Consider the following 26,777-nt stretch of genomic DNA (forward strand, 5'->3'; position numbering starts at 1 on the left):
AAGTAGAAATATACTATAGGTATGCTTTTACTTGTGCTAATTTTGGTGGTGAATTTGGCAGGTAGGATGCTTACGTCAGGAAGAAAGCCATCAAGAGTATGCAAAAAGCCTCTTTCTCATATGTTTATGAATATGCTTATTGCTAAATAATGCATCTCTTGCATTTAGGGAGCAGGCCTTTCTCAAGCAGAGACTTACAGCTAATATTGTGTGGTATAGGAGCCAGAGGAGTCAAACAAAACTGACAATCTCACTTCTGTTTGTAGCTTTACTTTTCTTAGTTCAGTTCAGGTCTGAGAAATCATCATTATTATTACTTGAGTCCACTCAGTTCCCAAGCAAAGGCTAATCCAGATATATTTTCAGAGATAGTCCTTGACAGATCAGCTTGCGATGACAAGACATATCAAATATTGGAGGCAGAAATTGGCACTACTACCATTTTACACATGAGCAACTATGGCATAAAGATGTCAAGTGATTTCTTCCTGGACAAGCAGCTGGGATATTAATGGAAGTGCTTTCCCCTCAATACTACCTTTACAAAAACACTTACACATGGTGTTCCTAAAACCATGCACTCAGCGCTTCACAGCTAATTTGGAATGTCACCAGTCTTCAAAACTAGCTTTATCACAACAAATTCTCATGGATTATCCATGGGTTCTCACTTAGAAGATTAAAAAAAAAAAAATGCAGCTAATGAACTTTATTCTCTGAGTTTTCAAATTATGACTCTCAAGGAGAAAAAAAGCCCAACCAAAACTGAAAGTGTTTTTCTCTTACAAGATTTCAGAGTCAAGCTGTGTGCTAAGCCACAGTGATATACTAAAATAAACAAAGCTGTTTCTTTCAGAACCCAGAGAAATTAATATAACCAAAAATATTTTCAGAAGACTTTTCTGAGTTGTGAGTAAGATTTCCATGCAGTTAACCTTAGTCTCCATGTGTTAGCCAGTCCATTAGGCCAATGCTACATCGCACTCATATTCCAGGGTTAGGCTGTAAGAAGCATTTCCTTAGGGATAGCTGCAGCCTGAGGAGTTCCCTTCTGTCTTGGCCTTTGTCTCTTGCATTTGTGTAAAGCCCTACTGGGACCCGCTTCAGATTCCTATCTGACAGTCAGTCGGTAATGTAAGAATGAACATACAGCAGACTAATTAGAAACACAGAGCAAATGTTAGTCAGCTAGTGGGACTTGTGCCCCCTTTTTCTTTTTTTTCCTTTTTTTTTTTCCTTTTTTCACCCCTTCCTTTCTTCTTTTTTTTTTTGTTGTTTTTTTTTTCCCATCCCCACCATCAGTTTTTTGCTCCCTCACCATCAGCAACGGCAGCTGCAGGGGTCGGTAGAAGGAGGGCAGAATAAGAGTCCCAGAGACCGCTAAACAGCTGGAATCATCAGGTAACTTGATGCCCTTGTCTAGGTTCTAATCAGATTGTGCAACTACCCCTTGTAAGCTAAAACGAAACATCAAGCGTTGCAATCTGTGGCTAACTGCACAGAGGTCCACTTATGCAGATTTCATCTCCCACTCCTGCAAAATAAACACCATGCAGAAAGAGCTGCTTAGGAATCCTCTAATGCACAAAGAAGTAGGAATGTGCAGAAACGTTCTCCTTGATTCTAGCTACGACTCCTGCCTGCAGCACTTTAACCACTAAGTTTGTGAGTTAAATCTAAAATTAGACCTATTTATCTCAATACAGGCTGTTTCCTAATATTTGTCCCACACACAAAGCTGTGAGGGTTAGTCTGGGCTATTTTCCCAATACTTGACCAAAACTTGAACTCTCTCATATTTGGACACTCTTCTGCCTTGCTCAGCATACCAAGACACAGCCTCTCTCCTCCTCTATCTGTCCCAATCTCTTTCCTTATGAGCCACAAATAAACCATCCCTAGACTTCTTTCCCTATAAGCCAAAACCAAAACACCCCTAGACTCCCTTCACATCTTCTTTCTACAAGCCTCTTTTCCTGTTCTGCACCTCAGCAAGCAGCTTTACACTGCTTTTCTTCTGCAAAAGCCCCTCTTGGGCCTTTACTTTGCAGACCTCAAAATCCCTAAATGCTGCTACTTCCAAATTTAATGAGCCCCAGCAGCACACACACACCTTGCAGGGATGAATTTTGAGTTGGACAGCAATCACCAACAGTCAAAGCAAATGAGATGATACAGTAGCTGTAAGAGGGTGTACCCATAGAGGAACCCTTTGTCATTGGAGGCACAGACAATCTGAAAGGCAAATTAATGCTGAGGCAAGCAAAGGAGAAGCGTCCTCTGGCTAAAGCACTGTAGCTGCTTCGTGGCAACCTTTTCCTGCTTTTAGTCCCAGTTAAGGTTCAATTTGGACAAATACAGATTAGCGTGAGAACTAAGTAACACAGTGTTCAATAACTGGGGAATTCCTATGACAGGGGACACATTACACAAGAATTTCCAAGAGCTGCTGAGATGGGAGAAGGGGAAACAGAGCCACAAAAGGGAACATTGTGAAGGGGAGGCATTAGGCTGATTGTTGAAATGTTGCAGGGTGCAATATGCTCCAGTAGGAAGCCCTGCACTGCTCATGTTTTCATTCTCACAAGCAACCAGAACTTTAGATATTATTAGAAAAGTTACAATTTCATGCATTACTTATTGCTGGCTTCTGTAGTGCATTAAGTTCTTTTACAATTACTTGAAAATTTTAACAGTGCTTTAGGATCCCTCAAAATACTCGAACAACCTTTGGGTACAGAAGTACACTTAACACCACACAAAGTGGCCTATATAATTCAACCAAAATTTAGCAATACTGGGACCAAAAGAACATTAATTAGAAATGGGAGACATTATCTACTAGGTATTTGAAGTCAAAATTTCCCCACTCAACATGAATATGAGAAATGCAGAAACATGGTAAAGCTGGTAGCGACGACAAATAAATCCAGAGGCCCATCAAATAGTGAAGGAATAGAATAAAAAAAAAAAGAAAAAGAAAAAAATTTGCTCTTAACTAAATGCTCCTTCATAATCCACAATTCCCTGTAATATATTTGAGTAAGTTTGAAATCCTCACTTCAAAGATGATATAATTTTCCCAAGCCTCTCCCTCAAGAGGTGTGTGGTTTGTGTTAGAGTTCACTTGAAAGCAGAAACTTGGAATCAAACCCTGGCAAACACAGGTACACACTTCTGGAAATTTAATGCTGGGATTTTTTTTTTTTGGTTTGGGGGTTTCATTTCTGTCAACTGCTTCAATAGTTTAAAAAGCATGTCACAATGTATAGTGCCACCTAGTTTCTAACCAAAAGGTTACTACCAGGTAGTAGAGCTCAATCTGCGTTCACACAGATTAAAGGACATTTCAAGGAATCAGAAGGGTAGGAAGGGCTCAGTGTTCTCACACTTACCCTTTTGTTGTTCTCTTCTTCTTGTGCCTTCCTAAACTCGTGCTCTAGGGAGCAGTCAATGTCGTTGAAGAGCCCCACTTCCTCACAATTCTTCAGAAAGCGTGTTGGTGTAGGAGTCTGATCTGAGATATGACAAGAAATTATTGTTGGTATTTAATATTAAAAGGAGAGGGAGACAACTATATAGTTTTCCAAGAAAAGAGAAATTATAACTAAACTTCTTGCCTTCCCACCCCTACCACGTCATCATTAAAAAACCCACATAGTGCTGAATTTCAACACTATACATTGCAGACAGCCAGTGCTTGCCATCAGTGTCCGAAACCATGCAGCATCATTCAACCAGAAAGACAACAGGATAGCTTTTCACAGGGCACATAACACAAGTGCATATCCTCAACACGTGTAAATGATCATTAGAACTGTCTATAAACCTCCAAAAATAGCTGCATGCAAAACAAAGCACAGTGCATGGCATAATGCACATTTGCGCCACAGTAGGCAGGTAACTGCTGTTGATGTGCAGTAGTTAATGTCTTCAAGCGTTTGAAAACCACCTCAAAAATACACATACTTAGCAAAACACATGAAGGTAACCACAGTGAGAAGTTCTGCTTCTACCACAGTTTTTGAAGGAGGAGTGAAACAACACTTATAAAAGCTATGAAATCATAAACTTTGGCCACAAAGAAGTGTCCTTTTGTGTTTTATATCTAAAAGTGTTGATAATACATACAAACCATTAAATTTGCAGTCAAACGATCCTTAATGCCTTCATCTATAGGAATTTTTTGCCCTCTCAGAACTGATATGAAGGACAGGATTCTCTTTAATGTCACAGGCAGGAGGGACCGAAGAAGGAACAAGGTTTTCAGACACCTTCTGCATAGTCATTGACAACTACCTCATGGTTTGTAATTCATTTCTTAAAGAATGAAAACTCTGTCATACTAAACCCTGTTCTCATATTAGGTCAATACTGACCTCAGAAAAGAGCTTCCCACTTTAGTGAGTTCTGGAAGAAAAAAAATTGGTTTCTTGCACCTAGATAAGCTGGGTCAAGTTCTAATATTACCCCCGTACAGCAGTTACCTGACACAATGTACCTTACATGATCAGCATAGAAATACACAGCAACCCTTAAACAAAAGGCAGCACAAAAGAAAGGCATACAAAAGGAAATGCAGTTTTCACTGGGAAACTAAGGGGGAGGATCACCCTCCTCCATTATAAAGAATTTCCAATTTCCACCTATATGAGGTGTGGTCATGCAGATTTGACTCTCCAGGTAATCCAACGGTGAAGACACTCATTTGCATTTCTGATGGAAGATCTGGACGTAATTCAAAAAGCAAGTACTTAATGTTAAAATTCTGCTTTATTTCTTTTGGCTTGAACGTCCTACTTGTGAGCTTAAAGGAAACAAAACTCAAGTGTTTAGGAATGCACACATATTTATCTATTAGTTTTCACAGCTAACTACTGTATTACCAGAGTCAGAAACGTAAGACTATTCAAAAATCTTGCAAGAACTCAGCATAAGGAAATGAGTGGACAAGGTGCTGACAGTAACGAGAGCCGAGGACACTCAGCACTTTTTAGGTCCATATCCTAAATAAGCAGTGCCAAATAAATCTCTAGGATAACCACACTGAACTCAGTAGATTTACACCAGGGTTGTCTTTGACCCTTGACTGGAGTTTGTATTAGAAATGAAGTGCACTAAAATGCAGGAGAAATAGATTTAATTTCAAAAAGGATTAAATGTTACTTTAGTGAACAACCCAACTGCTTTGAAGAAAAAACAAGCTTGGACACAAAAGGCATGTTAGTATCTGAATGTGAGGTAAATAAATTTTTTATTGTAAGAAGTGGCACGTCCATATCAAATAAGGAAGGTATCAATTTCATGGCCAAGATTAGAAACTACCATCTCATAAAGAAGTTGATGGCATCACTTTCACTAGAATTAAAAATTCCTGGGGTTTTTTAGAGTTGCTTGAGCCCAGAATTTGGGGGGCAGGGCAGAAGAGAATATGCTAACATCGTCTGTGTTATTTTCCATCAAAGTATGCAACTAATCCAAAAATCAAGCATCAGTACAACAGGCTACACGAGGTCAAAGGCAACTTAATGGATAAAAAGGTGGTGAGGAGGTACATGCAGCTGAATTCCCAACCTGTTCAGCATCTATTCAATGAATGGTAGACTGACAAAAAAAAGTTATCTCAGTGAAGTAGATCCATTTTAACAGTAAAAACAAGCAACCCAGAGCAAGAATGTGACTTCAAATACACAAAGGCCTCAATGGCTTTTCTTTGCACATGCTGAAAGTGTAACTGCTGCACCACAAAATTAACAAATTTTGCCTACCGTTGAACTTTCCAGTTAATTACTTTATTATCTCAAAGTATCAAAACTGATAGATCAATGACACTACTTACACCACCAACATATTGACATGGTGATCTTATTTACTACCTTAGTCTCCCCATACGGTTACTGTAGTTCTATGATCCACAAATCAGACTGATAGGAATTCACACAAAGATTTTGTTAAAACAGACAGCCCCTCTCTCCTCCCAGATGGGGCAGAAGCTCTACTAACCACCCAGCCTAAACTCCATGCACAGAGCTTCTGGAAGCCGGCTCAGTCAGATATAAAATAAGAGCTGCCTTTTTACCTTAAAATACTTCATCCTTCAACATTCACAGAAACCAGGAATCCATAAAACCTATGTTTGTGTGGAGCAGAACTGATAAAGATCCAGACTTTAAAATGTTGAGACTTTACATAGTTAAACTTCACTAACACTGAACTCACTGGTTTCAGGACTTCAGGGCTACCAAATCCAGTGGGTTTGTGTTGCTCTGGAGCAACCAACTATTTTGCCTCCGCAAAACACCAGTTTTCCTTTAGGAGGTGGGCAAACTAGTAGAAGAAATTACTCTCAACACCACAGTAATCCTTTTACTTAAATTAGGCAAGCTTTTGTGTTTTAACTGGGAATAGTATCACAAAGAAGACCCTGGCATAAGCTACATATTCAGGTCTCCCAGAATTAATAAAATATTCGTCATTCTCAGCACTTAAAAATGTATTAATAGTTCCAACATCTTGTGCCTGACCTCACTGTTCTCTCTTGATACAAATAAAGTTTTTGTTACTATCACTAGTGTGCACAGCTATTTCAGGCTCACTGAGAATGGAGCTTTAATTTATTGTACTTCAGCAACGGGATAAGCCAGATCCATCTGGACCCAAACTCAGACAGAGCCAGCACCACTCAGCATTCCTGCTGAGGATACGCATAATGTAGGAAGCTGTCCTGCAGGCACACTGGTACCCATACAGCCCAGGAATTTAATGTCCCAAGATGTATTTTGAATTGGGATCCGTGGGATACAGGTTTATCTGGGTTATCCCTGGATATCTGCCTGTTATTCTGATCAGTCATCTCAACCCGGTCCCTTTGGTCGACGTGTAAAAATCTTTCCATCCTCAATTAGTTCCATCCTCCAGAACTAGTTTACTATGCTTTGAGGCATCTACCTGTAGCCAACTCTCACTTTGTAGGTGAACCTCTCATCTGATAATTACTTAGGAAGTTATTTCTCTCTCACCTTTACCACCAGCTTGAACACAGAAATTGTCAAGCTTCAGACTAGGCAATAAATATTTTGTTCAGCCTATTACTCAGGTGAATAATCAGCCTCTCTGATGACATAGTCATGACCAGGAAGGCTGCAAGAAACATTAAGTTTAAATAAACCTCAAAAATGTAAATGGACAATATATAAGCCCCAGAGCAAGTCCAAAAGGTCTCATCTGTGCAGATCCCAAGTTAATCTACTGTATCTTACAGGAGAGGATTTCAGAAGCACTCAGCAATCAGAATCTGACCAGAACTTGACATATCATGTGTATTTTGGTTGCTGACCATTTTGAAAATCTGCCCTCAATGTCTGAAGTGATACTTGATTTTCCAGACTCATTAAAAAATTTATGCTGTATGGCAATGAGGAATTTGAAGTCTTCAGTAAATTCAAAAGATTCCACTATGTACTCATAATGTTTGGCAATGCATGGGGGTTTCTTTGTTGTTGTTTCTTTGAGGGTGTGGGAGTTGAAATAATAACCTCGGAAAGGACACTCAGTCTCAAGATATTGTTTTCAAAACAACAGCTCAGGAAACACAACATTAGCTTGCTCTATAGAAAGTTTACTTGACTCACCCAGAATGTGTTTTATAAAACTACCTTGAATTCTTGAGTGTCATCCCTCAAAACATAGAAGAAAACTTTAAAGCATGATACCAGTTTTAAAAACCCTGGAGAACCGAAGAACAGTTATGTGAAACAAGATTTCTTAAAAAAAAAAAAAAAATTCTGTTTCAGTAAAAGATACCTAACAGCACAGCTCCCAAGTGTGTAACTTGATTCTTCATCTTTCTTTCAAAAAAAAAAAAATGTTTAGTCTGATGTGCAGTAATAACAGGCATTCGGCTTGTTCAGCTGTGGGCTCTGTTTAAGTTATACACTTGCCTGTGTTGTACTTTCATACAACAATAACAAAGTCAGAGTAATAGGGCTAACATGGAAAATCGAAGTGCTGCCCTTCAAGCAGCCACAAGGACAGGGGAATGTTCTGAGAAATTTAAAAAAGTTTCTTCATTGATTTGGCAAGTTCCTACCCAAGTGTACTGAGAAGCTCAAGATCGTAACGCCTCAAACAGGTGATCAAAACCGGAGAGGAAGAAGAGGTGCACCTAGGCATAAATGGTGAAACTGCCTCCACTCAGATTAAGTCTACGAGGAATTTTACTGCTTAATAGTGTATTGTTTAAAGCACTGGTTGGACTTTCCAAGAGGGTGCACATACTGGGTACAACAAATTTTTACACTCTTCTGGTCACTCCGAACCTGACCAGTAGAATGTTAGAAGACTTATCATTTCATTATTTGGTAAAGCAAGAGACAGAGAAGCAAACAAGAAAGCAAACAAGAAAGCAAACAATCGTATTGGTCCTTATACCAAATAATTTTGCACTCCACAAAATTCATGCCTAGATAAACCCGTCTGTGTAAACTACAAGGAGAAAAAAATTAAGCCAACCAAGGAGGACAGAAGCTATCTCACTGACACAGGCATTACCTGGGAAAAGAAATACATTTGTACTACCTTTAGCACATGCACTTTTTTCATCTAGAGAAGACTACTTCTGTCTCCAAAGTAGGCTTCAACACCAAAACTCTAGAGGATTGGACTTCAGTAAATAGAATGAAGAAGAAAATGGGTTTCTATGTAGATAATCCCCAGCTCCCAAAGTTCAGTTCCACAAGGCTTTTAGTACTTACCTGGAGGGAACAGTCTTATTCCACGGACATTAATATTTAGGTGTTTAAACACAAAGAAACCACAGAGTTTCAAGGCAACGCAATCAATGTTCAGTTAGTACAAAAATGAAGAGATGGCATCTCCTTCAGTCAATCTAACTACAAAGTTGCCTGCAATGATGAGTAGCATGAAAAATTTACACAAGATATTCCGTGTTATCTCAAACAGCCTTTTTTGGCTGGAAAGATGGAAATGGAAAATATAAGATTCTTTAAAAAGAATTGTAATGTCAAGTTATCCAACAAAGGTCACTTGCATTTTAATGAAATGCCTCTAGCAGACATCCCTTCCATTTACACAGTCACAGAACAGAACAGCTGTTTAGTGTAAGCACGTATCTGGAGTTTCTGAACTGGCTCAAGAGTCACTAGATTTAATATAGCTTGTTCTTCTTAAGCCAGCATGAAGAAAAATAGTAGAAAATATAGTGGAGTTAGCTGATAACAAGGAAGCTTTTGGACAGACATACCTGATAGAACCAATACTTTTGATCAGGTCATGAACCATTGTTTATTGAACACTGACCCCACCTACATAACGACATATAACTTTACATGTAAAATAATTTTATCTCTCCCTTGGAAATTTATACTTCAGACCCCAACACAGATTTCGCACAAAAAACAAGTTCCTTCTTCCCAAGCCATATTTTCTCAGTTTCTAAAATGTCATGTTGGTACAAGACCAACAGCTCCTCAATTTAAGTGCCTACTTCCAGTAACACTTTATAAAAAACATGTTCAGTGTGCATTAAATATTACTGATATTATACTGATCCCAGACTGGGGATTAAGCTATCTCTTGAAACAAGGTAGATAATTCTAATGTCTAACTGAAAGCATACAGGCCATTATTTCTCATGATTAGTTGCTAATAATAAATACATTAAATACGACATTAAAAGATAGTATACAATATACTGGAAAAAAAACTCAAAAAAGTCTGACTTCCAGGCAGCTTAGGAAAAAGAGGGGGAAAGAAAAAACAACTAACACTGCACCTGGCTTATTAAAGGGCAATTGGTGCTGCAATTCTTTGAACCTACTGACGACAGAAAAAATTTTAAAAAAAGTCAAATAAGCAAAAATGCAAAAAACAAGGAAGACATGAAGACAAATGTTTAAGAGAAAAGTCTGTTTCTTCTTCCCATATATCATTATTTTTTCATTATGAAATTTAAGAATAAAACATCTTGAACTTTAAGGTATTTAGATTTCCCCAGGGTTTTTGTGGGTAATGAAACAACTATTTTTCAATGTCTCCCTGAAGAGAGTAGATGATCTATGATGCTTCCAGAGTAAGGATTGCAAAATGCCAAACAAATCCAGCAAACAAATACAAAAAGAGAATTCAATACACAGCAGCACAAAGTTGTCAGGCCATTACAGTCAGGCACATTTGCCACAGTCTTTGAGAACAGGTATACTCTTTCACTACTACAGAGCATTGTCATACATGAAGCTCAAAGAATACATCCCTTAGAGGCAATCTTGAAGTCTTTCTGGCCAGAAAATTCTGCATTAGTATATACTGTTGGCTAACTGCAGGTTTAGAGGGCCCAGTACTGATGGTAGTGCTGGAAGACAGTCATTTTGCCTGGGAAAACAAGCCATTGGAAGGAGCAGGACAGTTAAATCATAGAAGTTACCAAACCCAAATGGAGCTACTCTACTCAGGGGACTCCTCATGACAGAATAGACTTCTTAGACACTGCACTCGAACAAAAGTCTTGCCTAACAGAAAGTTTTATCAAAAGCCAGCACTTGCATAGGGTGAATGTGCCCACAGCACAGATGTCTTTGAACAGTTTCACTGCCAAAGGACACAGCAAAATGGAAAAGTAGCATTTTCTCACTTGTGCTTGCTTGCAAACATAGGATTCTGCAGGCATAGCTGGCACACAGGCACTTTACAAGTCCTACTCTTCAACATGCTGTGTACTGTTTCTTTCTAAACTTAGTCCACTATGGCATTTTCAAATGTAAAAGCAAAATAAACTCTATTTGGGATAAAGTCTGTCTCATTATCACTGGTGCCTAGAGTCCCAGCAAAATAAACTCTGTTTGGGATAAAGTCTGTCTCATTATCACTGGTGCCTAGAGTCCCAACAAAAAAAAAATCCTAAATAAAATATTTGCAAACCATTGTTACCTAACTATGATTATCATAAAAGAGTTAGTCTGCTGGAGACCCTTTAATCATTACGTATTTGCACCTAAAATGGCACAATTTATCTTGAAGAACCCCATTGCAAAAGATAAATATCAAACGCTGGTGAACATCCACACACACATTTGCATCATAGAGGTTTTTTTCTGCAATTACTTTGAAACCTGAAAAATCCTAGTGATATTATTCTAAATAATCCATTACTATTGCCCATAGAATAAACAATAGGAAAGGGAATAGGAGAGGAGAGAAGAGGTAAAACGAAGGCTAGCTTGACGTTACCCAGCACTCAGTGAAGGCCAGCAAGTCATCGATGTGTAGTTACACAGACAAGAGTGTGAAAAGATGGTGTAAGAAAAATATTACATAAGAAACTAAAGGGCGTAATTGCACCTAATACCAAAAAACCCCTGAGTATGATGGGGGTAGTGCAGAGAGAGATGCACTTCGGGAGGAAAGGGTACTGGATATTACCCAATGGTTTACCTTTCTGGTTATGGCTATTTACAGTGGGCAGTTTTTGAGTCACCATAAAGGTGGCTTGTACAGTGTGGCCTGTTCCAGTTGCTGAAGTGAACCTGTCCAGCTTAAATGGCCGGTCTTACAGGAACAGCAAAATTCACTTCATTAACACACTGACTGCTGGGCTCCCAGGTGACACGCACTTAAGTGCCTATATTTCACTGGCATATTGACACGAGAATCAATGATAGAGCTGCCAGCATGGCTGAGGTTCAACAATTTCTTTCCCTCTCATGCCAAATGTGTATGAAGGCATAAGAATGGTAAATGTCTTTTTGTTCAAAGATATGTATTCTAGCTTATTCCATGTCTACTTATTATTTAACTGGAGCTGGGGCTTTTTAAAACCAATCTTGGAGGCAATTTGCCAGTAGCTTTCTGGTAGGAGTTATGCTTTCAACATCATCTGAATAGTTATCTTGACTCTTGAATTCATGTCTTCTTACCTGATAACATATTATCTGTTTTTATTGAAGGAAACTTCAAAGTCATTTCATGTTTGTGCCTGTGAATCATCAGATGATCCTCTGTTGGAAAACGCTGTCAGGCAAACACAGAAAGAGAGAGAGAGAGAAAGAGAGAGAGAAAAAAAGGGGGGAAAAAAAAAAGAAGAATTTAATTCTCTAATAAACTTTTGGCATTGGACAGAATTTCAAAAATGAGAGAGAGAAAGAAATTTATCCAGCTAGAAATGTGTCCACATGGCACAGGAAACAGAATATTTGAAAATGCAAGTGAGTATGAGTAACAAATAATGGTATTCGATTTAGAAACATATTTGCTGCCGTGCTCTCTGGAAAGGAAAACCATAAGGTGTCATGCATTTGCTTGAAAAAACTGCAGATGAAGTTTTGGATTCTAAGGGTCTCCAGCTACCACAGTCTCACAAGTCACCACGTGTCTGAGGATCTGTGATAGCTGCTGCTGTGTGTGCTCTTAGCCCACGGCAAATGCTAAGTAATAAGGCAAATCTTAAATCACTACTGGATTTTTCTGCTTTTGTGTCTTTCTGCAACCTATATCTGATGAACAGCAATAAAAATAATCAAATAAGCCAGCTTTTCCCTACCCAAAAGCATTCAGGCAGAATGTGGTTTTAATTTTGGAAATGTCTGATACTTTAACTTGATTCAAAGTGGCAAAGCAATGGTGCTCAGTTTTATAGCAACTCATTATGACCCTTTATTCTTTTCCTTAGTCAAGAAGAGAAGGTGATGTTCTTTGTAAGAAGCTAATCAGTGTGCTAAGTTTGTTTTTAGTCCAATAATAGACATCTACAACAAATAGCTTTTTTTTAACAAGATGAAGAGATAAGCTTGAATAAATGCTCGAGCACTTGTACACTTGGGCTCAAAGAGCAGACTGGTTCTGTGAAGTTTCCTTCATCAGAATGATCATACACAGGTCTCTGCTACTGTAATAGTTTTAAAAGGATTATTTCAGGACCAGTAAAGGCCAAAAGTTGTATCACCAAGGCTTGAGGGGGGGGGAGGAATTTAAAGTAGCTTTTTAAATCAACAAGTACATAGGAGACCACAACAACAACAACAAAAATAAAGAAAAAAAAAAGGCAACAGAATTAAAGGGACCTAAAGTTTTCAACACAATATACTCTTGGCTAAGTGACCTTGCTTGTGACTATAGTATAGACAGTTGCCTTACGTTACACCTTCTGAGAATCTCTCTAAACCCATAGACAAAGCAGCCTAAATAATGGTAATGAATTCTCTGGAGGAAAAAAATAGAAAAATAAAGAAATCCCAGCAAGAATGTAGTGCCTGACCCACCTTAAAGCACTGCATGTGACTTCTGCTTACAGATTACCTGAAATCCCTTAAAATTCAGCCTCCCCACAGTGCCAAACAAAATCACTTAAAATAGATGCATACAGGAACCCTGTGGCACAAGCCCAAAAAACGCCCTTGCCTGAAGATTTTACTCACAAACTCTTGTCACTAAACCAAATTAGGGTCAAAAGTGCCACAGATGGAATTTCCCTCATTGATGCGCTTGGGGGAACTTCCCTCACCACTGCAAAATCACCAAAAAACCACATAAACCCCAATTCAAACCTCGGCAGGTGAAATCCTTGTCACTTCAGGCTTTTTAAGCTTATTAGACATCTAATGTTACAGGTCAGATTATACCCCCAGAGACACAGGGCAGACCACCAGTAAACAGGACAGGAATCCCAAATGTACGTCCTGGGGCAAAATTTATCTACTGGCTGCGTTTTCTGTAGAAAATATTTAGTAGGAAGATGTCTTAAAGATCCGAAATAAATAAATAAATAAGCAGCAGCTAATAAGATATCAGTGTATTTAAGTATCTAAAACAGAAAAAATCAGGAGGGTTACTACATCCAATAACAAGCATAATATATTCCATCATACATCTAAGCAGAAGACAGACAAATGTGCCCTGCCTAGTGTGTTCTCTCTTGCTAGTCACTAAAGGAATTTGCAATACCTGGCTTGAAACATTAGGCTTCGGGATGAGAGAAGGCACAGAAGCAGATTTAGAAGCACTTGTACTGACTCAGTTTTGACTGGCTGCTGTATTTGCTTGAAATATATTGTAATAATGTCTTGTGGGAAAGAAGGGAATTGAGGGGGAGAAGGACTTAAAAAAAAATACACACCAAACAAAACCCTGATACACATATTATTATTAGACACGTGTTAAAATATCAGGAGGCATTATACAAGCCAGAGCTAGCGCTGAGGACTCAATTAATATCACTGCTGACTCCACTCACCTGTGAGCAGCCTGGGGCACTGCAGACAAAAGGCCTCTCCTGCTCCAAGTTCATCTTTGATTCCTCATAAATCTACATGTTAAAAGGGGGAGGGGGAAAGAAAGGGAACCTATGAATATATAAGTTCTAAACTTCACACAGGCATGCAACATACAGTCGTCATGGTTTATGCTTTTATTTCAAACTCCACAAACAGACCAGAACAAAGTTTTCATCCTCAGAGTACTAATTTTGCTAATATTCAGCAGTCTCCCTGTGGTCTAAATTCTTATTAACCTTCCTGAGCACATATTTACTTTGAGGAAAGAAAAAAAATGTTCAGCTTTCACAGCAGAAATCTGCCTCAGAAAATAGCATATGTTCAGTATTGTTATTAGATAAGACTGTGTCTGCTCAAAAATATCTTGAATTAAAGGTTTTTACCTTTCCTCCTTCAGTTCCTGCTGAACTACATTAAAACCAGACGTCTACATTACTTCTGAGAAAAAAAACCCACTTATTGAAGTTCTGAATCCATACTGTCTGATATTAATAACTTAAATACATTACATACATCTCTCTATAAACACAAGGTAATGGTGCATCCCCATCCTTTAAAAGGTCAGCTAGATCCTCAAGAGCTTGAGAAGTGAAGTTTTGTCTAAAACTGAGCTTCCCCATAGCAGTTCCAGTCCTGTAACCTTCAACTAAACCCTGGGAGAAAGTTCCTGAGTCTTGAATAAAACCAAAGGATGAAACATTCACCCTCAGAACACACAGTGGAATTTGGGTCAATATTAGAGCAGTGTCCCTGACCAGAAAAAAAACACTAATAATTTTTTTTAGTAACATTCTAGGATGTAAAATAAATAAGTCATTCGTTTCGGAAATGTTTTGAGCCTTTTGGTGCAACTGTAATTACCAGCTAGAATGTAGTGGCTGACACACCTTAAAGCACTACGTGTGACTTCTGTTTTCAGATTACCTGAAATCCCTTAAAATTCAACCTCCCCACAGTCCCACTTAGAAAAATACCCAGGCTGTGTTTGTATAATTTTTTCATGAACAAAAGAGAAATATCTTTATGGAGAAGCAGATTGTGATTTCAAAACTACAGAAATCTGCAGAAGGACAGCTGCTAAAGTTACACAACTCCACCGTAATTTTTAAAAACACAATTCATTGCTTCCTATTATCAGGACACACTTAACAGAAAGCTCTATTTCCAGAAGAGTTGCTCCCATCCCTTGCAAACAATAAATACATCATTAACCTGAACATCAGCCAGACCTGTACTTGCAGCAATTATTTTCACTGCCCTAAGTTCTCAAAGAAAAAAACAAACAAACAAAAACCAAACAAAACTTTTGGATGATAACATTTTCTTTTTCATTAAAATTCATTCCGGTGAACAACATTAGCCTGACAGGATATTTTCCTACTTGTGACATAAATAAACCCCACTTTTTATCTGACTCCACAGACTCATAGAAGCAGCATCCAGAAGTGATGAATTTCTACTTTTATTTGCCCTTTAACTTTCACAAGGACACTACTCCCTAAAGGTGATAATAAGCATCAACTGATCTTCACGATGTGGGCATCTCCACCAACATCAGGCCTGAGCCAAGTGATTTATTGCACCACATACAATCAGGTGTCAAGAAAGACCCTAACTCAGGACTAACCATGTATGCACAGAAGGCTAGAACTGAAATAACTAAAATTGTACCTAATTTACTCCTTTAAGATTATTCATATCCTGTTTTGATTTAACTTACAGCTATGTTAAACTGAAATAGGATACTCATAATCAGAAATGAAAGAGTATGTTCATATACTAAAATAACTAAAGGTGTCAAATTACTTCTAATTTCAGTTATTTCAGTTCCAGACTGTGCAGAGACAAGCTCTTCAGAGATGAAGCCATAAAAATACTCTAAATTATGCTATCCTGTCTGAAAGAAACAAGCAGTAGACAAACTAGACAAACAAACCCCCTCCAAAACAAAACCAAAACCTCCAGCTAAGTTTGATTTTTAAATATGGGATGTAACCCCGGGATGTTGTCTTTCCTAAAGACCTTTTCACAGAAAGAAGAAAAAAAATGAAAAGCTACGAGTGAATAATGAAAGGCTTTATCTAATATCTCAATTACTCCTGCAACTGAAGCACTGCCAAAGGTTTCTGTTACCCCTTTCTCCCCTCCTCAGGGGACAGTGACAACGGTATTTTCAATAGCAGAACAACAGATGAGACGCAGTTAAAGAAAACAAGATAGTAACAATTCTGGTCCCAAGCGTCCAAGTGGATTTCAAAACATTACCAGGAATTATTTGGAGTTTGTTTTCTTATTGAATATTGCAAGCCTAAGACTCCTCACCCTGAGCTTGACCTTTAGTACCTGAATCTGTCAGTGTATGCTCTGATAAAAATAAAATGATTCTCAAGGTTATCTAGATAGATAAGCACAGACTAAGCACTTAAATAATATACTAGATTAGAACTAGAATCCTGAGCATGAGCATCAACTCCAGGAAATCAACTCTGGGAAAACATGAACTTGGTGTTTATTCTCAGTACTTGGAAAAGGTGTCAGATTCAACATCTAACTGTTTCCACAAATGTACAAGCAAATGCTTGTTCCCATGAGAATCATTCTTTGCAGACACTAAACTTAAAAAAAGTAATAACCCAGAATAGCTGTATCACCTGCACTACTGTCTAGCAAAACTTAGCCCACATTACATGTTACCAGGTAGAACAGTGCCCTCAAGACAAATTGCCCCATGCAGAATTTGTGTTCACATGTGATGCTATCACCGCAGTTGAGACTGCGGTACTATTGACTGTCTTACAACAGTACATGAATGAAAGAAGCTGTCTGTTGCCTACAATTTTTGAAAGGGTGTCTGGTGCTTGGTTATTGTGTGGCAGCAATTCCAGCTTTATGCTTGAATGTCGACCAGAAACAAGCAGCTGAAAGTCTGGGCTGTGAGTGTGAACCTTCTGCATGCCTCAATCCTGCTGAACCCTGCAAGAGCTACAGATGCACAAGCAACACAGGGTCTCACCCCAGGTTTGCAGCAGGGTGGGGGCTTTCAGCAACAGAGGTGTTCTGGTTGTGCACAGCACATCTTGCACGGCATCCTTTTCAAGATGCAGGCATGCATCTCCCATCCTTCAGCCCGGGGTATAGACAGCTGCACACAGCCTCTGGCACACACTTCTCTTCACATGTCTCACGTGTGTTGCTGGGCCACACATTCCACATCTTCTTTTTCCACGCTGTGTGCAGGTGAAGGAAGGAAATAACGCAACCAATGGCAACATTTCGACTTCACCTAATAAAAATAAATCACAGCAGCTTTTCCATCTAAATTAGGGTGCTTATTAACCTTTGGGATCTTAAAAATTCAAGTTACACTCATGGAACTCTTGTAGTACTACCTATAACTGCTGCAATTAATGCACATGAAGAATATCAGACAAATTCATAACTGTAAAGTTAAAAAATTGCTCAGGTCTGCATTTTTTCGGTCTGTTATCAATAGCTTAATTTATTGCAACTTTGTGACCTCTCTGAAGAAACGAAGGATTATAAATACAAGCAAACACTAATATTGATATGTCAGCATTAGTTCTGATATTATTAACAATAGGCATTATGCAGCAGAAAAGGGGGCTGAATTTTAATAGACATGTTAACAACATCTGTCAGCATTTATTGCCCTACTGTGACCATGTAAAGAGCCTTATTGGCAGAATGTGTAAGTGAGGAAATCTGCTACGCTGTTGTAGCCTGCCATTATCCTCAAATATCACTCTGCTCAGGAAAAGTGAAGGTATTCTGATTAGAAAAAGAAGTAAATAAAAACACAAAAGAAAGACTTCTCCAAGCCATGTCACATGGAAGAGAAACAAGTAATTTCTGCAGAAAGCCAAGATTTTCTTCTATCCCTTGATTTTTGCATAAGATACTTCTAAAGAATTCTTACTATAATTAATAAAACTGAAGCCCACAGCAAGGAATGCAAGAACATAACAAAGAAATAAAAAGCAAACAAAAGAAACGAAACCACCCTCAGAACACAGCAACAAACTACATCTCCTCTCAGCAGCATTCAGAGAAAAGTACCCCATGTCCTCAGGCTCCTCAAGGAGATTTTGTAGAGCCCTGGGATCATCCTTTCTGAACCAGAAAAACAGTTCTAACATCTACTACCGAGAAAGCATGCTCCTTTCTGTCTCTCTCCCCTCCTTTTTAAACTCAGCAGTAATCTTACTGCCATACTGGTAAAAACATCAAGCAGGCTTGTTTCCTGTTTCAATGTTATTCTTGAAGTGGGCTGCAGTAAGAATCTGATTTTCATTGGGCTATTATTATTTGCAGCTGTGCGACCTTTTTAACCCTCTTTTAAAAGTGACATTTCAGCCTTCAACCTCAAGCTGTCTAAATGTTGCAGGGTTTTCAGGCCTCTGATTAACAGAGGAAAAGAACTGATGGGGAGGTGTATACTACAATGTGTCTGTCTAATACAGGTCAATGCACCCATCCTGCCATTTGCACAAGTGAGTAATTACACTCTTACAAGTAACCTGTTTGTTGAAATTAATCACCTGGGCACATGCTTGCAAGACAGGTTTCTTCAGCCTGGTGTAACCAAGGTCACTGATTTTTCCAAATACAAGTACAAAATACACAGTTGCTGGCGTTAGCAGCAGTATGCAGAGACATGAGCAATAAATGAAGCATCACCTGTTTTTTAGGGTCATGGGCACAACGTTTAAAAAGTGAGAGGAGACGTGGTTAAACTCCACTTGTGAATAGTAAAGACCCCCATCAGTTTATGCAGCATTTTAAACTGCTAGTCAAGGCTATTCAGTGCAGCTTTATTTATAGATAATTCGAGTATTATTAGAAATGCTATTACGACTTGTTGGTTTTGGAAATGTAATACACACAGGGTTAATGCCCATGGTTGAGCAATACATACTTGCATGAGCAAAGTCAATTTTAAGTACCGTTGTGCTGAAACGGTGCGTGGTGTTTTTCGTCAGCATGGGCTTTTCAGTGGAAGTGCTTGTTTTCTGAACTTGCATCACGCTTTCCACACGCACACATATAGGGCTCATTATCACAACCCTGCCTGCTTCAGCTGCTACAACGACGGGTCTGTCAGCATTTCCATTAGAAACCCCCTGGTTTCAGGATTAAAGCATTTCCAAATGGTTCTGGATGCTGGAAAGCAATTTATATCTGGAGTCCCTAAGAAGGACTTTAATACGATGCACATTTGAGCTGGGGCTTGAGCCCTCACTGGTACTCCGGTGAAGTTCTTGTGATTGCATTTATGACATTTATATGTGGAAAAACACTTAGCTTGGGCCTTTACTCGATTGTTTTAAAAGAAGAGAGCCCCATAAATTTTTAGGCAGAGCCGAGGGCTCTCAAAAAGTAGTTGATGTGTGAATTGCCTCAACAGCAGGCAGCCTTCCTTCAGTCTTTTCCCTGTGGCTGGCATCTGTGAAGTCGCTGGCCACTGGCATGCTTCAGGATCGTTTGAGAACAGTAAGAAAAGGATTCTTGCTTTGTGCTGCCAAACACCCCAGTTCCTTTTTAAATGGCCACTTGTTTTGCTTATTGCCTGCCTAAACAGAATCCAGTGCTCAGAAGGCTCTCCAGCAGTCCTAAGGTTTTGTCCCATGTCCCTCTTACAAATATATCCATTTACCTTCAAATAAGCTGAGGGAGAAGAGGTTTTGATCCCGCAACTCAGTATTTGGCTGCTAAACATCACTGTTTCTGTTATCAAAGAAAGCCAAGTAGCTGCCTTCTGGCTTTCTTCTGCTTATGCAGAGCTGTTTTCTTCCAAAGAAAGAGCAGGGCTGCCTGGGCATAACTAAAAAAGTAAGGGGCAAAGACAGGAAATTTCAAAATGGAACAAGAATGAAGTTTGTAAAACTCCAGAATTAAGGAGTGGAGGAAGTAAGGAAGAACCACAAAGGGACTGGGGGCAAGGAGCCACCGGTGGAAATAGGAAAGAGAAAAACAGTAGAAGTAAGGACTGCAAACACTGAGGACTAGGCTGAGGAAGAGGAAGGGAGTAAAAGGATACCTCTGCAAAAGAAACTCAAAATAGAAAGTGGATGACCTACTGCCTTTCCACATAGCAGCAGTGTGAGAGCTCAACACGGTATATCACCCATGCAAGTATTTGGTAGAGGGCACGATTTGTCCTCTGCACTGCATAGAGCTGTATTTCAAGTCTAGAAGAAATGCATGAGTCTAAATGATTACATTTCTTGGACTCTCCATTTCACTATAGGAAACCCATCATGGATTTACTTGCTATAGTGCAAAAGGATTTGGTGTTTTACAGAAATGGCCATGGGGTTACTAAGCACAGGCCACAGAAGACAAAAATGAACATAGGAGAACAGAGGTGAAGAGTGAGAGTAAAACAAAAACACACACAGAAAACCCAAAAAACCAACACCTAGCACTTTTGAAAACAGTTCATGTAAGTTATCTCAGCACAGAAATATTCTATAGAAGAACTCAGATCTTTATAGGGCAAGATGGCTATTACTTCAACTCTGGAAAAACACTTTGAGAATAATATGGTTATTTTGCACTCTGTGATTGGCCAAACAGGGCCAGCCTAACCTGGATGCGGCCCAGGTTTGTAGCTCTGGAACTGTCCCCCACTGATGGCATTTGCAGAATAGCCCTAATACCTGCTCTCCCTAGTTACAAGTCTAAAATGACATGAGAGACCAGACTGTAACCTCACTGACAGCACTGAGGTTTGCTTAACAGAACATGCAGCAGCAGCAGCACAAGCTGCAATGTAAGGAAAAGGAAAGGCATTATTCAAAAACAACATTTTGCACACCAGCAGACAGAAACCATTCCTGTAGCTCTTCTCCATTTTCCCTATGCACAGTTTTTCTGATTTCCAGTGCTGGAAATTCAACAGCTAATCCAGACCTACTGAAGTAAACCCTGTATCTGGGTCTATGGACCTACCATGACAAATGTTAGGAAGAATGTCATGTGTCTAGGGGTAGTCAAACAGCATCTAATGCTGTGTTTATCTCAACGTGAACAAATACTGTCGTTGTCCTTTATCATCAGATGTTCAATTTAAGTGCTCGTGTCAGGAGACTGAGTTAGACTTGAGGGTCTTGGAAGGGAGGGAAGGAAGGAAGGATGGAGAGAAATAGAGGAGGGAAAAGAGGAGGAAAAAAGGGGAGGAAGGGGGAAAAGTGGAAGAAGGAAGGGAAGGAATGGGAAGAAGTGAGGGAAGGGAGGAAAGGGAAGGGAGGAAATGGGAAGAAAAGGAGGAAAGGGAAGAAAGAGAGGAAAGGGAGGAAAGAGAGGAAAAGGAGGAAAGGAAAGAAAAGGAGGAAGGGAAGGAAAGAATGGGCTATGTTAAAGCAAGATTCAAAGGATCAAATGCTTTAAATTGTCTGTTACAAAAGGACCCTCCATTATTTTAAAAGCTTCGACACTCAGACTTCCTTGATTGGATGCATGTACATGGTGATAATATCTGTCCTTATTTAGGTCACTGTCCATCTCACAAATTGTTCTGCTCAAAGGGAGGTGGGGGAACTGCAAAACAACTGCAATAACAGAAGTGGCAAAAATCTTGCTTCAAGAGACAACCACTAACATCTATCATTTTAAAGGAAAAACATATTCGCTCTGTTCTTTATGAGCAAGTCTTGGCTTCTCCCTCTACAGGACAGAGTCCCTTGGGGCACAGCATGCACACAAAGTTAAAACCACCATTAGCTGAAATCAATATTTACTACCAAATTCTTGAAAGATTTAAAGGAGAAGATACATGCAGAGAACACCATTCCAGTCTCTTACAGTCATTATTAACATGGACCTGATAGCACCCACTCTCCCTCACTACTAATTATTTTGGGTTACACACTTAACAACACTTCAGTGTGATATTTGATTACCTGCAAAGTTGCTAATAATATAAGAATGTTCTGCTTAAAATTGTATCTAATTATTTTCCAGGCAAAGGGATAAAAAAGAACAGAAAATGCTTAGCCTGTCACAAAGTCTGCCCCAATATTCACTCATCTCAAAAAGGGTAACTGTATTAAGTGAGGTGGGTCGCCTGTATTCTACAAACCCCTTCACAATCACAGCCCTGTTCCCAGAGCTGCAGCACTCACTGTGCTTCATGTCAGTGGTTCCTATGCCAAGAGCATTATTGTGGGTGTATGAAAGAAAAACAAAGAATCTTCAGATCAACTTTACAAGTTAAGATGGTTCATCATGCCTATTGCTGTGAAACAAAAAAAAACCTACTTCAAGGAAAAAATTCAAGCGTTATGCACTGGAGAAGACCTCCAGGAAGCCTGCAAAGGGCAGAAAAGGCAACTGCAACTGTGGTGAGAGATGAAGCCCATGAAGCAGAGGGTGTCAATGATGAACTCCCAGTAACATCTGGCAAATAAGCTAATCTTTTGGGACTTTCCAATGTTGGCAGATAAGTGTGTTGTCCATCCTTTCAAAGGCTGACCTCATTTCTATCCTTGGGTTAATGGCATGCGAAGCTCTCTGCTACACTTACTTTTTTCACTCCTCCCCCCACCCCCACCAGTTATTATTAAACAACAAACAACTTTGCCTGTTGTTGTCGTTTGCATACAATTTAATTAAGAGTTTTCCCTCCAGGAATAATATTGACTGAAGGTTTTGAAGGATTATTTTGGTTTTTAAGTGTACTGTAACTGCAGTATGCTAATTGCTTTGGTTTACGATACACAAATAGATAAAAGAATTCACCTACCTTGCATGCAAATAAACACTTGGATTTCCAAAGGGAAGGAAGAAAAAAAAAAAGAAAGCATAAAAGATATCCTGGGGGAAACAACAACACAAGACTGCTTAGCTGACTTTCATACCAGAAGCAGTTAGGGGCTTTAACACAAGCTTTGAAAATTTTGCCAGCCCAAATTTTCCTTCTCGTTATTATATAAAATAATCCCTAAACCAGAACTCTGCAAACAAACTTTAGTATCTTATGGGTAAAACTCTGCAATTCTGTATGTTTAAAGTAATTTTAAATTAAGATCAATCTCACTTTTTGCTTTTTTTTCTTTATAGTTAACATACAAGAGAGTTTAAAATTTTCATTACATAGAAAAATGAGGGCATTAATAAATCAGCTACAAGCCATTAATTATTAACTTTCACTAATTTTTAATTACCATTTTTAAAGAGATTTTTTTTTTGTTGGGAACTTCTCTCCGCAAAATGACGAAAAAAAAAAAAAAGTCCTGAATCAAACCTTCAATGTTCACTCTTCTAAGATAAAATCCTCTGGGGTGACAAATCTCTGCTGAGAACACTGGCAGCCCACACGTCCCCTCAGGCAGTACTCAGCACCAGAGAGTCTTAGACATTAAAAGCTAAATACTATTCTTTTCAGCCCTGACAAATCAAGGGCAGGCTGATTTGCAACACTTAAAACTTTGTGCGTGTGAAGCTACCAGCAACCTCCAATACATACACCTTATCACGTTTCTCACCATCATATAACTAGTTTTACTAACAGCTGTGTAACAACCTATTTCAGGTAAGTTTCATTCGGATTCAGGTTTATCTATATGTTCTTAGGAATACAAAGATGGAACCATCTTACCATTAAAATACCTTCATAAAAATAAGAGATTTTGAATTCTGAAACTTGGTTTAAAAGCTGTTTCCAAATCATCCATTGCATTGAACAAATACAGCACAGCCCAACTAGACTTTAAAAGGGCAGTAAGCAAATAAAGTAAGAAAGGATTCACTTAAACTAATAACTGAAAAAAAAAATACACGCTCAAAGAAGCTGCAGATATTAAAACAAAAGTTTATATTTTTATAGAATAATGGAATAGTTTGAGTCAGAAGGGATCTCTAAAGGTCATCTAGTCCAAACCCCTGCAATGAGCAGGGACATCTTCAACTAGCTCAGGTTGCTCAGAGCCCTGTAATGAATGTTTCCAGGGATGGGGCATCCACCACCTCTCTGGGTGACTTTTTCCAGTGTTTTATCACCCTCATTGTAAAAAACTTCTTCCTTATACCTACTGTAGATCAATCCTTCTTCAGATTAAAAGCATTAAGCCTTGTCCTATCACAACAGGCCCTGCTAAAAAGGTTGTCCCCATAAGTGGTGGCCCACTTACATATTACAACCAGCTCCTTATGGAGATTTTTTGTGAGACAGGAGGCTTCCAGCTTATCAAAACAGTTAAAACTACAGACTAGAAGAAGAATTCACAGTAGTTAATGAAAGTCTTTTTGGGAGGCAGGGCAGGTATTTTAGACTCAGTCTCCTGGATTATCTGAAGCAACATCAGTAATCACAGGACATGTCCCATGCATGTTATACTAACAAACAATGCCCTGCTGCAGGCACAGCCATTCCCAGGGCTTTGAAATCAGTCGCTACCAAGTCCTAGCACCAAAAACACCAGGAGAGGCAAGCGATGCCCAGGGCAAGAAGCCTCCTTCTCCCCTGCCATGACACAGGCCAACAACACAGAGTACTCTGCAGCACTTCCTTCCAGCTAGCACCAAACCAAAAGGCTGAGGACCATCTGCCTCAGCAATTCAGGTACCTGACTTGGAAGGAGAACAGAACATCCCACAAACTGCTTGGCAGATATCCAAAACAAAACAAAAAAAAAAAATCCAAAGGATTTTGTGCTGCTCTCCCTGCCCTCCTACACCCCAGCTTGGCTTTGGCTTCCCAGTCTGCCCTGGATGTGTCCATAACCCTTGGGTCAAGCTTCTCAGCCTTTGAAGGACTGGACCCAAGAGAGGGGCTAACTTTGATGAGAATCCAACACAGGTCTTCAAAGGCTTTTTTGCAAATATATGCTTGCTCTGACCACAAAAGCAGTGATCCCTATCCTCTCCTTGGGCAAAAACAAGAGTGCCTCAGAGGTACTTCTGAGGGTCAGAGGTGCTTCTCCAGTCCCCAGCACTAATACATTTAGTCCCCTGCAAATACATTTGCTTCATGTGAGATAAACAAGTCTGCCTCCCTCTCTATACCCAAAAGAGCAGCTCAGCATCTCAGAGGAGCTCCAGGGTAGGCAGGGATGTGCCAATGCCCTGTTCCCTCGTTGGGGAGGTGGGATGAGTCCTACCCTGACACCCCATGAGTCCCCTCTAGTTCTAACCCCCACAGAGTCCCCCAGACTCCACGGTGCCTGACATGCGGTCTCTGTTGGAGGGAGCTGAGTGAGTGGAGGCACAGCCCAAGGCACACACCCAAGGTTGCTCAGCTGCTACTGCCTTGGGAGCACTCCCAAACCAACATAGACCATGGTTGGATTCAGGGCTTGCTAACAAACCTGGACAGGTCCAGCCTGTATACTTCTGCCTACTCAGACCTCAATCTCTACCTCAAGGAATGAGTGATTTGGGATGCAGAAGGGACATAAATGCAGCCATTGCTCAACTGCCACTTGACAAGCAGGGGACATCTGACATGGGCTGACACTCTGCTCTCGACTAATACAGCAACCACAAAGCAAACAGTTACCAGTGGTTGGGCAGGGGGATGAGTCTGCTTTCCAGAATCAATTGAAACAGCATCTATCATTAGGCAAATGCCACTGCAAACTATGGGAAACTCTTCCAGGAGCAGAGAGAGAGTTCTGCACTCCAGGAGTGACTGCACGTCTGTGTGCACAGGGATGTGGGGTAGGTGGGAGTGTGCAAAAGGACATTTTTTTCCCTCCTAAAGGGATGAAAGTACCCCTCACCAATAAAAGTGTCTTATCAGAAGACTTCTGGCTCATGGGTTATTGCCTCCGTTAAGGAGGCAGTACATCAAAATGAAGCAATTCCTAGCCAGTGAATAGCCACAAATTTCTGGCAGTGATCAATCCATAACTACAAACAAGAATATTAAAAACTGACACGTATGAAAAAAAATTACTTTTCCTAAAAAGAAGGGGTAATCCTCTGTAGACTGTGCGTTCACAATCTGCGAACAACTCACAGCAACTTATAACATACTGCGAGTGTAAAGCGGTGAAATTCAAACATCTCTAAAAACCACAGATTTGTAACTTGTGCTTATGTAAATACACAGCTTTCAAGCCTCAGCCATCCTGGCCATAGCTCTTCTGGGAAAAATGAAAAAATCTTGGCTAAGATTTTCAAGAGCAAGTGGTGATACTGAGTGCCTCCAGTTTTTATGTGTCCAATCATAAATACTTTAAAAGGATTCATTTTCAACTCCTGCTGCACACACCCTCTTCCAATCATATCCCTTTAGGGAATATTTATCTTAAAAAGTAAGCAAATATGGAAAAGTCAAACACATACACATTATTCTGCTCATTCTTCTCTCAGTAGTCTCTGTAACATGAAGATGTAATTCTATGCCAAATTATAGACAAGAGGCTAAAGAACACACGTTTAAAGACTGATTTTAGTTCTTTCTGACAGAGCTGAAAGATGCTCACAATCATAATTAACTGCAATGAGCTTTAAGTATATTTTATCTGTAGT

The 26,777-nt window shown here is 39.5% G+C and overlaps 1 protein-coding gene across 8 annotated transcripts in view; it reads right to left on the reverse strand.

Annotated features, from left to right (window-relative positions):
- CREB5 (cAMP responsive element binding protein 5) overlaps nucleotides 1-26,777 on the reverse strand; it is a 255,401-nt gene that overhangs the window by 198,482 nt on the left and 30,142 nt on the right. For 6 of the 8 annotated variants that reach the window (XM_032704266.1, XM_032704207.1, XM_032704216.1 and 3 more), the window contains 3 exons: nucleotides 14,243-14,314; nucleotides 11,931-12,024; nucleotides 3,396-3,517 (listed from right to left, as the gene is read on the reverse strand). In XM_032704266.1, the coding sequence (XP_032560157.1) occupies nucleotides 3,396-3,517; nucleotides 11,931-12,024; nucleotides 14,243-14,296 (270 nt within the window). In that variant the 5' untranslated portion in view covers nucleotides 14,297-14,314. Of the gene's footprint in view, nucleotides 1-3,395; nucleotides 3,518-11,930; nucleotides 12,025-14,242; nucleotides 14,315-19,158; nucleotides 19,163-26,777 lie in introns of those variants that run through there. The other 2 variants (XM_032704240.1, XM_032704249.1) reach the window with 2 other exon arrangements.

This window comes from Chiroxiphia lanceolata, chromosome 1 (genome assembly GCF_009829145.1).
Source record: "Chiroxiphia lanceolata isolate bChiLan1 chromosome 1, bChiLan1.pri, whole genome shotgun sequence".
In the NCBI taxonomy this organism is placed as follows: domain Eukaryota; kingdom Metazoa; phylum Chordata; class Aves; order Passeriformes; family Pipridae; genus Chiroxiphia; species Chiroxiphia lanceolata.